The sequence below is a fragment of the Podarcis liolepis genome (genome assembly GCF_965112155.1).
Source record: "Podarcis liolepis genome assembly, chromosome: 1".
Lineage (NCBI taxonomy): Eukaryota > Metazoa > Chordata > Lepidosauria > Squamata > Lacertidae > Podarcis > Podarcis liolepis.
In genome coordinates, this window is record NC_139554.1 from 130664701 (window position 1) to 130677353 (window position 12653).

The 12653-nt window shown below is 43.4% G+C and overlaps 1 protein-coding gene and 1 long non-coding RNA gene across 3 annotated transcripts in view; one reads left to right on the forward strand and one right to left on the reverse strand.

Annotated features, from left to right (window-relative positions):
• PARD3B (par-3 family cell polarity regulator beta) overlaps window positions 1–12653 on the reverse strand; it is a 579832-nt gene that overhangs the window by 327859 nt on the left and 239320 nt on the right. For both annotated transcript variants that reach the window (XM_083472433.1, XM_083472434.1), the window contains exons 14-15: window positions 9207–9303; window positions 6451–6566 (exon numbers count right to left, since the gene is read on the reverse strand). In XM_083472433.1, the coding sequence (XP_083328559.1) occupies window positions 6451–6566; window positions 9207–9303 (213 nt within the window). The remainder of the gene's footprint in view (window positions 1–6450; window positions 6567–9206; window positions 9304–12653) is intronic.
• The window catches only part of LOC310693554, a 278269-nt gene that overhangs the window by 124403 nt on the left and 141213 nt on the right, over window positions 1–12653 (forward strand). The window lies entirely within an intron of this gene.

The following is a 12653-nucleotide window of genomic DNA, read 5'->3' on the forward strand; positions in this document are numbered from 1 at the left end:
ATTGCAGCTATGAGACTCTGTCTCCATCATTTATCAAGAATTGTTGTTGTTTAGTTGTTTAGTCATGTCCGACCCTTTGTGACTCCATGGACAGGCACCCCTGTCTTCCACTGCCTCCCGCAGCTTGGTGAAACTCATGTTCATAGCTTTGAGAACACTGTCCAGCCATCTGGTCCTCTGTTGTCCCTTTCTCTTTGTGCCCTCAATCTTTCCCAACAACAGGGTCTTTTCCAGGGAGTCTTCTCTTCTCATGAGGTGGCCAAAGTATTGGAGCCTCAGCTTTAGGATCTGTCCTTCCAGCGAGCACTCAGGGCTGATTTCCTTCAGAATGGAGAGGTTTGATCTTCTTGCAGTCCATGGGACTCTCAAGAGTCTCCTCCAGCACCATAATTCAAAAGCATCAATTCTTCGGCGATCAAGAATATTGAAGCACTAATCTGATTACACAAGGGCACAAACTCATTGTTGCATTTACGAATCAATAATCATTTTGCAAGGAGCTTTATAATTGTTGTGCATCATTACAAGATTTCTGCGATGTATATACTTGCATCTCTATTTTATAGCAGGACAATAGAGGCTGAGCGATAATGAGTTAGTAAAAAACATATGGCTAAAACCCAAATCTCTCGGTCATAAACTCTCCAATTTTGTTAAACTAGTCTTGATATATGAACAATGAACATTCACAAGGAATGTTGAAAATGTTTATTTTGTTTAATGCTTTGCCTATGCAAAGATTTTAAATTATCAATACAAATATATTCATGTACCGGTACTTCGTAGGTCAATCATTCATGGTTCAAGGTATTTATACTACCAAAGTAACTTGACCAAACACTGGAATTAGATCACACTGTCAGCCATCTTCAAAGCATTAGGAGAGCAGTTATTTTTCCATGCAGGAAAATATCTTTACCAATACATATCTAACATTTGATTTTAATTCTCTACCGCCCCCCAAATGTTCAGAAGCCTACTCTTTTAAGGGTTCTGGGATAAGAGTTCCATTTTGTAAGAAAAAAATATTTGCATACATAAAATTCAGCAGAGGGCAGGTGAAAATAAAATTATATCTTATGCAGATGGCTTTGTCTTTAAAAAAGAAAAAAGGAAAAAACCCTGAATGTCCTAGTTTTTCAGAAATGCTGACTATTCCGTATTGTCCATCATTTCATTGTTCAATGCTTATTCTTAGAGCCTTTGGGGGAGAAAATTGTGGATATAAACAGCTCTCTATGTTTGCTGATGATGCATTGCATTCAGATGCTGGAGGATCTTAGTTGTCTGTTGTTGTTTTCAAAAACCAAGTTGTGGATAAAAATAGCTGAAACTCAATAGGCGGGGCCTGCTGAAACCAGGCAAACTCCCAGGGGTTGAGAGAGAGAGAGCTTTAGGTTCTTCAATCTGTCCTCTTTTGCGGCCCAACATGTCCAACCTAACCTTAACCTGCCAGTTCATATTCTCCGAAAACTGTGAAGCAGTAACATGGTATCGCTGGAGCTGACTGACCACCAGCTCTTGACATGGGTAGCATTAATGCAATAATAGGTAAAAGGTAAAAAGGTAAAAGACCCCTGGATGATTAAGTCCAGTCAAAGGCGACTATGGGGTGCGGCGCTCATCTCACTTTCAGGCTGAGGGAGCTGGCGTTAGTCCACAGACAGCTTTCCGGATCATGTGGCCAGCAGGACTAAACTGCTTCTGGCACAACAGGACACCGTGATGGAAACCAGAGCACACAGGAACGCAGTTTACCTTCCCGCCACAGAGGTACCTATTTATCTACTTGCATTGGTGTGCTTTCGAACTGCTAAGTTAGCAGGAGCTGGGACAGAGCAACGGGAGCTCACCCCGTCATGGGGATTCAAACCACCGACCTTCCGATTGGCAAGCCCAAGAGGCTCAGTGGTTTGGACCACATCGCCACCTGCACCCAATAAAATAATAATATGATAAGTAGTCATCTGATTTTATCCATGCTATAACCAATCTTAAGACTGGATATAATAATTGCTCTCTGGCAGTTAAGGCAGTTTCACACATTGTGATTATTCAGGCTTTTTCTGTTGTCCAATGGATCTCTGCAACAAACATACCACAACGTTTAGTCCAGAACCAAGACCCATAATAGTCTCGCCCTCACATTGATGTGTTCTCTGTAGAGAAATATGGTAGACTAAAAGGAACCTGAACATGAATTATGGTGCTGGAGGAGACTCTTGAGAGTCCCATGGACTGCAAGAAGATCAAACCGATCCATTCTTAAGGAAATCAGCCCTGAGTGCTCACTGGAAGGACAGATCCTGAAGCTTGGCCACCTCATGAGAAGAGAAGACTCCCTGGAAAAGACCCTGATGTTGGGAAAGATGGAGGGCACAAGGAGAAGGGGATGACAGAGGACGAGATGGCTGGATAGTGTTCTCAAAGCTACCAGCATGAGTTTGACTAAACTGCGGGAGGCAGTGGAAGACAGGAGTGCCTGGTGTGCTCTGGTTCATGGGGTCACGAAGAGTTGGACACGACTAAACGACTAAACAACAACAACAACAGCAACAACAAAAGGAACCTGGCTCTCCTATAACATTTCAAGCAGCACTGCTGCCAGCGAGAAGTACCGACATAGGGCAGATATAATCTTGAAGCCATTCTACAAGCTTTAGTTAGCAGTATGGTTCACCCTCGAAAAACTGTCTCCGATCTAAACATATGTACTGCTGTGGTAACTCTGGTTCTGCCTGAAATACCAAAGAGAGACTAAGACTCTGATGTTTCAGGCAAGTAAAAAAAAACCACAACAAAAACCACATTGCCTCTGAACAGTCAGAACGCTGCAGGTTTCATTCTAGCGGGAGACAAAATAAAAGCCTATGCTGAAATATCCAGCTACATTCCACAATAAACTGTGTGCAAAAGATACGCCACCTTTCTCCACAGAAAGCAATCTCCAAAGAAATTGTTCTATGCTGTGTTTACAGGGTGGAAACTATTTTCTGACGTACTTTAATATATTTTGCACAGCTCTAACAGCTAGTAAGGCGTAATGCCGCCGTCAATCACATACAGTGGTGCCTCGCAAGACGAAAAGAATCCGTTCTGTGATTCTCTTCGTCTAGCGGTTTTTTCGTCTTGCGAAGCAAGCCCATTGGCGGATTAGCGGATTAGCGCTATTAGCGGCTTTTAGCAGCTTATCTGCTGATCGGATCAGCTGATAAGCGGCTTAGAAAAAGGGGGGAAGGGAGAAAAAAACCACAGGAACTCGCAAGGCATTGTCGTCTTGCGAAGCAAGCCCATAGGAAATTCATTTTGCGAAGCACCTCCAAAACGGAAAACTCTTTCGTCTTGCGAGGCATTCATCTTGCGGGGCACCACTGTATATGTAAAAGTGAGACCGTAAGTTCTCTCCCCCTCAATTTCTTTATTGAGCTTTAACCTATGCCAGTGAAGGTTTTGCCCCTCAAGCCCTTCTAAGCCTGGGGTTGGGCCAGGCAAAAGCTACGGTCAAGCAAAGAATCATAGACACCGAGAGACAACAGGACTGCTCAAGGTGCCCCGACTATAAAATTGGAGAAATCGAGAGAGATAAAGCCGCACTGGCAGCATATCTCTTCTTTCTCGTATCTAAAAATGCAAGAAGGGCCTTTACACTTGCCAGAAGCTCAGCTCTGCCCTCTCCAGTCCTGGAAGGAGCCTTTTAAAAAGTCCCATATGCTCAGAGACTTTGCGCCTGTCCATTGGGGGAGATAGGAAGCCCAGAACACTTGTTCTTTAGATGTCCCTTTTATGAAGAGGCACGTAGTAAGACCATTGATCCCCTACTGGTGAGGCTCGCCGACCTCCCAGAAAAGCAAAACTTCGACCTTTTCCTGTTAGGCAAAGATCAGAAGACAACCTGGATGGTCGCCAGATTCTGTGTACAGATCTGTAGGCACAGACCATCTCCCAACTTATGAAAATCCCCAAAACTCGGTTCCATGGGTGACTCTGGGTCAACTCCCTGCAGTAGTTTATTGTTGTACATTGTTTTTAAATTTATTGTTGTACATTGTTTAATTGTTTGTTTTTCTTCTGTGACTGTACCCCCAAGTGTGCTTTATAAACTGGTCTCTGACCGTAATAAATTATCTATCTAACTACCTACCTACCTACCTATGCCAGTGATGCCCTTCTCCTCTTGTCAGGGACTGGCACATTCAGACAGCATGTGTGGCATCCCAGAAGACAGGCAAGGCACCGAGCAGCATGGACTCCTTCAGCGACTTGGAAGGACAATACAATCCAGAAAGGCAAGACGGAGTCTCGCTCTTGTCCATCAGCTTGGGTGCTGGCGACGGAGACCATTCTCTTGAAGCGTGGCCCTGTTCTTTTTATGGGAGGCTTTGGCAGCAGCCACAGTGGTGCAGGCGGGAGATCCTCTGAGGCAAGAGGCCTTCGAGGGGCTCCCAGGCGGTGTCTTTCCCTCCCCGATCTTATAAGCTCTCCCCACTTGGCGTCTGTACGAGCGTCTTGGCTCCGTCCCAGCCGGCCTAGCCCAGAAGCAGCAGCCAAAGTCTCCTCCCTCTCTGAAATAACTCGAGAGGCTGTTTTAATGGGAGAAGACTTTGGCCCCTGCCCCTGCGCCAAACAGGGCCAGGAAAGAGCCATGCCCACATGGAGAAGGGGCAGTGGGGAAGCAGTGTGAGGGTTGACAGCCAGGAACCGCCGAGATGTTCTCTTGCCCTTCATCCCAGGAGCTGGAGCTGGAGCCTCATCCCTGGAGGCCTGCCCATAAGTTCTTATTAGGTAAAGGTAAAGGGACCCCTGACCATTAGGTTCAGTTGCGAATGACTCTCGGGTTGTGGCGCTCATCTCGCTTTATTGGCCGAGGGAGCTTCCGGGTCATGTGGCCAGCATGACTAAGCCACTTCTGGCGAACCAGAGCAGCGCACGGAAACGCCGTTTACCTTCCCGCTGGAGAGGCACCTACTTATCTACTTGCACTTTGACGTGCTTTTGAACTGCTAGGTTGGCAGGAGCTGGGACCGAGAAATGGGAGCTCACCCGTTGTGGGGATTTGAACTGCCGACCTTCTGATCAGCAAGCCATAGGCTCTGTGGTTTAACCCACCGCGTCCCAGGTTCTTATTAGTTGTTCTTATTGATGAAGTTTCCCCGCCCAAGGCAGACAAATGTCACGTACATTTTTAAAGCTATTTTAAATTGCTGGAAGAAAATTCTCTTTCCAGTTCAACAAGCATTTCGACACATACATTTCACAGATAAACTTTGCAACTGTCCTGCCTTAAGTCTTCTTCATAATTTCCTCGCATGTGGCACATTTTATAATGCTGCACTGACAGATGTGTCCCACATGTGATGCACATTGTACCTTGTTCCTTTCTCATTGGCCAAGTATCACTTTGGGCAGGGAAATTAAACCTGTGCAAGACATTGCAGTAAATAAGGTATTTGAGGTTGATTTCCCCCAAAATCAGTCTTGGTCACCATTGTGGATGACCTTTATTGAGAAGGGGATGGAGGAGTATGAATCGGTTACACAATCTCCAAGTTGCTTCACATACCATTGACTATAATATCCTCCTGGATCAACACTTCAGGATGGATAAGTGAGGCAATGTATTGCAGTGGCTTTGTTCATACCTGTGCGGCAATTTTGACCAGACAAAGAGCAGGAGAAACTAAGTCATTTCTGATAAACTGGGACTTCCATAGCAGCTTTCAGCAAAAATAAAATGCAGAGAAATTTCTCTTGCATTTCCTGCAAAGTTTCCTTGTTTGGCCCTAATAACGTTTTTCTTCCAATGTATGCTTGTTTAAAGGGACGCGGGTGGCGCTGTGGGTTAAACCACAGAGCCTAGGACTTGCCAATCAGAAGGTCGGCGGTTTGAATCCCCGTGACGGGGTGAGCTCCCGTTGCTCCTGCCAACCTAGCAGTTCGAAAGCACGTCAAAGTGCAAGTAGGTAAATAGGTACCGCTCCGGCAGGAAGGTAAACGGCGTTTCCGTGCGCTGCTCTGGTTTGCCAGAAGCAGCTTAGTCATGCTGGCCACATGACCCGGAAGCTGTACGCTGGCTCCCTTGGCCAATAAAACGAGATGAGCACCGCAACCCAAGAGAAGAAGAAGAATTTGGATTTGATATCCCGCCTTTCACTCCCCTTCAGGAGTCTCAAAGCGGCTAACATTCTCCTTTCCCTTCCTCCCCCACAACAAACACTCTGTGAGGTGAGTGGGGCTGAGAGACTTCAAAGAAGTGTGACTGGCCCAAGGTCACCCAGCAGCTGCATGTGGAGGAGCGGAGACGCGAATCCGATTCACCAGATTACAGAGTCGGTCATGACTGGACCTAATGGTCAGGGGTCCCTTTGCCTATTATGCGTGTTTAAGAAACAAAAACAGAAAATAAATGATGAGACTAAAAAGAATTATTAGTATCTCCCCACCCCATCTTACCAAGATCCATGCTTTTGGAGGCTTTCAGATTAATTGATTCTGTCTGCTTGGCCAGTGTCAAAGATCTGAAGTTGATGTGCTGATCTCGTAAGTATGTTGCTGAATCTGCTACTGAGCTGTGGAAAGAAGCCATACCACAAATAAAACAGAATGAAATAAAATAGGCACCAGCTCAAAAACAAATGAAGTAATTAAACCCTATGAAATATAAACGAATTTTCCCTTCTCTGTTACAATGCAATTTAAATTTCTTACATGAGTTATTGCCTCTATTAAACCTGACTTTACTTAGGAGAGCCATAACCAGAGCAAAAAAAGGCAGGTTTTATCCTGTCTGTCCACTTTGTGGGCCATCTCAGTAATTAATAAGGCTTATTAAAGGATCAAAAGGCAGAAAAGAGTCCTACTGCCTAATACATATCTTCAACGTAAGTTATTTCTGAAATGCATTTAGCTGCTAGGTGCCACACAACATGCCTCATTCCGAAGTTCAGGTATGTGACTATCCAAATATCAAGCAAACTAAAGCCCAAACTCATGACACCTCATTTTTCAGCTGAGATTACATTTTATCCTTCCCAGTTTCAGGCAAATCTTTAAAATCACTGACAGCACCAGATGCAGCAGACAACAGATTTCCAGAAAACTTTCCCTACGGTATCCTCTCTCACTTCAGTTACAAAAAAATTCCCCTTCCAAGCATATGCAAGGCACAGAAAGAGGCTACTTTCTTCAGATGTCTACCACTTCCTTAAGAAAATTGTCATTGGGAAATGATTTATAATGAAATGAAAAAAGAAGTTTAAGGCAGCCTTTGTTAAAAGACCAGAAGCGTTTTTGCTAGGTATTATTGGTCAAGACTCAGTGGCGTAGCGTGGGTTGTCAGCACCCGGGGCAAGGCAAGTAATTTGCGCCCCCTAACCCGTGGATTTGCGCCCCCTAACCCTAACCCCCAGATGTTGTGCCCGGTGCGGCCGGCCCCCCCTGCACCCCCCACGCTACGCCACTGTCAAGACTTGCCAAAAGAGTAGAAGAAACTATTTATGTATGTCACAACAACAGCTAGGATATTACTAGGCCAAAAATGGAAAGATGACAAGATGCCAAGGAAAGAAGAATGGCAAGTAAAATTGATGGAATAAACTGAAATGGCGAATCTTACGGGGAAACTTAGAGGCAAGGACAACAGAGACTTTAAAAAGGATTGGGAACCGTTTATGGTGTACTTACAGAAACATTGTAAAGAAGTGGACTCACTAGCAGGGTTTGAGAAAACACTTACAATAAAGAAAACAAACATAAAAGTCAAGGTGCAACAATTGGGGAAAGAACGAAGCGTAAGATGAAATTTTTTTGGGGGGGAATGGTATAAAATTGATAAGGATGCAACAATATTTAGCTAAATTAAGGTAGAACACAATAGGCAGGAGAAGCAAATATTTAAAGAACCAAAAAAGGAGGTTGAGGGAAGTCATGGAAGGGAAGTGGGTGGGCAGGGAGATTGGGATTTACATATTCTTTTTGTGATAAGGTTGATTCTGTTGAATATAAAATTGGAAAACTTAATAAAATTACGGAAAATGGGGGGGAAAAGGAAAATTGTCATTGGAAGAACATTAGACCAGAGTCACACTTGGGGATTTGGGCATGCCTGAGAGATTGCAATGAAAAGGTATGCAGACAGATATGACTCTGCTTCTGTCTGTGCCTACCACCCTACATAAACTTGGGATTCGGCTTCTGCATGGGCTGCAGCTGTTACATACATAAATAACCTTTTCTGACCAGTGGCGTAGCGTGGGGGTGCAAGGGGGGCCAGCCGCACCGGGCACAACATCTGGGGGGGGGGGCGCGCTCGCTGCCTCCGGAGTCGCCGAAGAGCCTCGGGCGCAGGCTGTAGCAGAGCCCCATGTCTCGCGGAACTGACGAGCTGTGCGCGCGTCCGGGCTGAAGGCGTCCGGCAGGCAGCGGCTCTCAGAGCTCGCCACGGTCCCCGCGCGTCAGGGCCGCGGAGGACGCGCCAGGCAGCCCCTCCTCACAGTTCCGCCTCCGCCGCTGCTGCTGTAGCTGCTGGGCCATGTTGCATTTTCCTCGCCTCTCTGCCCCCCTCCTCCTCCGGGCAAGCGGCAGGTTAGGGGTTGGAGGGGCACAAATTACTTGCCTTGCCCCGGGTTAGGGGGCGCAAATTACTTGCCTTGCCCCGGGTGCTGACAACTCACACTACACCACTGTTTCTGACACCTAGAAATTTCTGTCTGACTTATTCCCAACAAAAAGGACTCTGTTTTGGGGGGGAAAGTAGTTTTAAACTTTTTTTTCAATTCATGATAAATCATTTCCTAATACACTTTTACCTTTTTACATGTCCAACACATGCGAAAAAACATTCCCTCAACTTCTTTACACTTCCAACACATATCTGATTCTGTTTTATAAATCTTAGCCAACCAACTCAGTTAAATACCATCTATGAATCATTTCACTTAACTAAGATTCTGAACCAGTTTCAAACCCCATTCAAGAATATCAGCAAAGTGGGGGACATTATTAGCCTCAACCGAAGATAATGTTGGTGCTAATGTATACCATAATAACCCTTGAAGATTAGAAAAAAACTACCACATCTAAGCAAGAAATAAATGTGTTCTGATGCAAATTAAATGTCATAAAGCAACATGTGGGCTTTTTTACATACCATGTAGGATAAGCATTCCTATCACCAAAAATAAAGTTATAAATAGTAAGCAGTTTCAAACCTTTGATTATAATCTGCAAGCAGCTCATCAGAAGGATGTGGAGGCAAAGGGGGTGGGATTTCATTTTCAGCAATGCCACTCTCAGATGTATAAAGCTCTGAAATTAAAGTGGGGAGAGGAGGAGTAATAAACTACGGCACCACAAATATATTACGTCTGTTTGCTGATCAAGAACCGAACCCGCGTGTCTCTTGAAACTAATAACAAATTATAAAAAATCTCCAAACTAGCCAAACTAGAATTAAAATTACACCAAGCAGAAAATGCATCCCTTAGGATTTTCAAAAGACCTGATTTTTCCATTTGAACATGCATAATTAAAGATAAACATATTGAAATCCTCCTTATGGTAGAATAGAGTCAAAGTTTATATTGGTTTTATTAATTTCAGCAGATAGTCTCTCACACACCAAACATACGCTGAACTAAGGATTGAATAAAACATTCAATAGGTGCATAGCTGCAGCACACCAACAGGCCGTTATCTTTTCTAAGCATTTGTCTGGGCATTTATTTTCTCTCTCTTCCTTATCTACAAATTGGGGCTAGGCCATAGATTTATAGAATTGTAGACCCAAGGGTCATCTATTACAACCTCCATGACAGATGGCCATCCAACCTCTGCTTAAAAACCTCCAAGGAAGGATTGTCCTGGTCCTGAATGGGGTAACTGTGCCCCTGAAGGACCAGGTGCGCAGCCTGGGAGTCATTTTGGACTCACAGCTGTCCATGGAGGCGCAGGTCAATTCTGTGTCCAGGGCAGCTGTTTACCAGCTCCATCTGGTACGCAGGCTGAGACCCTCCCTGCCTGCAGACTGTCTCGCCAGAGTGGTGCATGCTCTAGTTATCTCCTGCTAGGACTACTGCAATGCGCTCTACGTGGGGCTACCTTTGAAGGTGAGCCGGAAACTACAACTAATCCAGAATGCGGCAGCTAGACTGGTGACTGGGCGCGGCCGCCGAGACCATATAACACCAGTCTTGAAAGACCTACATTGGCTCCCAGTACGTTTCAAAGCACAATTCAAAGTGTTGGTGCTGACCTTTAAAGCCCTAAAGGGCCTCGGTCCAGTATACCTGAAGGAGTGTCTCCACCCCCATCATTCTGCACAGACACTGAGTGAAGTTGCAGGGAACCAGGCAGAGGGACTTCTCGGTAGTGGCACCTGCCCTGTGAAACGCCCTCCCACCAGATGTCAAAGAGAAGAACAACTACCAGATTTTTAGAAGACATCTGAAGGCAGCCCTCTTTAGGGAAGCTTTTAATGTTTAACAGACTACTGTTATTTTAATGCTTTGTTGGAAGCCGCCCAGATTGGCTGGGGAAACCCGTAAGGTATATGCCAGCTCCCTCAGCCAATAAAGCGAGATGAGCGCCACCACCCCAGAGTCATCTGCAACTGGACCTAATGGTCAGGGGTCCCTTTACCTTTAAGACTAACACAGTTTCACCTACAGACCTTGCCACCGTGTTCTTGGAAAAATAAGATGGTAAATAACAAATAACAAACTAAATATCGATGTATGTAATTTTTATTTCTTAATTATATTTAGTGGTAGTATGGCTGTATTGTTTTTTGTAACATAAAATCATTCAATAAAAAATATTTTTAAAAAAGAGGAAAAATAAAGCCTTAGCAAGCTAGCATATGAGGTAAAGGAGGATGCAATTCTTCTGTTATATTAAATGCACATCATGCATTCAACTAAGTTTTACCCAAAGTAGACTTACGGAAATTAATGTACCTAAGTAAGTTAGGTTCATTAATTTCAATGGGCCTACTCTTAGTAAAACTTCATTGACTACCACCCCATAATCTAAACAACTTTTATAGCAGATTTGTAGGAGGAACTCTATCTGTGTTGCTAGTCGCTTTAAAAACATTTACCACTCATGTATACTTGAGCGTATATGAAAGTCTTTCTCTGCTGGTTGCCAGAATTAAATTTCTGGTTGCCACAGGCAGACGCGTTCATAAACCATTATACAAAAACTTTTATTCATGACCTAAGGCTTATTTATATTATCTGTTATCCTGAGCTAAAACTGTATACCAGAACCTATTTCAATCTGTGATTTATCACTATAATCAAGTGGTTTGATATGGAGCTGAAGTAATTTGAAAATGAAACGGGAGCTTCTGGAGAAATTGAAGACCCTCTCTACAAAAGAGGAAAGTGGTCATTAACTTAAACATACAGAAATGGATGTAGATATTTTGGAAATATTAATGCTAATACATCATATTAATAGGTCCTAAATGCACGACAGTCCTGTTTGTTTTTTCGGTCAAGGCAAGCCAGTAGGGGGCAAAATGAAGTGTGCTGACACAATGGGACTTCCTGTATGCATAAATTAATCTGAATTAATGATATCTGGCATTAATAGCATGACTGTAGCCCAATGAAACAGAGGCTGGAATTTTTTTTGCCTTTATAATGAGGATTGCAAACTGTAGTCATTTTCAGTTGGTAGATCAATCAACCAAAGCTTTAGTTGATTAATCTGTGGGAACCAGTTTTAATAGCAGAACTGCAAGTTAAAGATATGCTATTTCCATTCCAGTGTATTGACTAATAGACAACGAAGAAGAAAAATATTCAATATATCCTTATATTCTAGAATGAATGAATGGCTTAGAAAAGAAGAAGTGAATTCTGTGTTTTCTTATACTCACCTTAACATCTGAAAAAGCCACCTTATTATGAGGGGAGGATAACATACATATTTAAATGTAATCATTAATGAATTGCTTATGTGGTAGATGATTAACCAACTAAAATCCTTTATTTGATTCACGGCCTTGGTATGAAGTAACATTTCTCTCTGTAATGTATTCTTGCTTACACTTAATTTCCAGAGCCATTTCTTAGGGCAAACATTAGAACAAAAACCTGTTACTTAGCCACAAAGATGACAGCAAATCCCTTGGCAGACTGGTAATTTTTTTGGGAAGTTACAAACCTTCTGATGAGGCAGATTCCAGTAATCTTTCAGCAACAGAAATGTGAAATTGCTGGCACTGAAGTAAGACTTCTTTGAAGAGGTTGTACTAAAAAAAAAAAATGCTGTCTCTGCACAACAGTTTGGCAGAGGAACAAACTGAGGACCTCTGGGTGGCAAGTATTAGATTATTCATATAAAAATAGACTGAATGCCCGCATTTCAGTATTGGATTTTAAAGATTCTTTTTTTCAACTACCCATAGGCAAAGCAGATTTGTTTTTTGTTGTTTTTTTAAAAGATATCATTTAGCAGTGTTTTTTTTAAATAAAAATCTATATATTTTCTCCTTTGCATGAATATTAGATTTCTTTTAAAACTCAAAGTGAGTTGGATATTACACATATTAACTATATTGCAAACACTTTACGATATGGAAGTTTAATTCAGTGTGCGGCCCCCAGGTTCTGTGTTGAAGTCTGGGAGGTTGGAACCACCCTCCT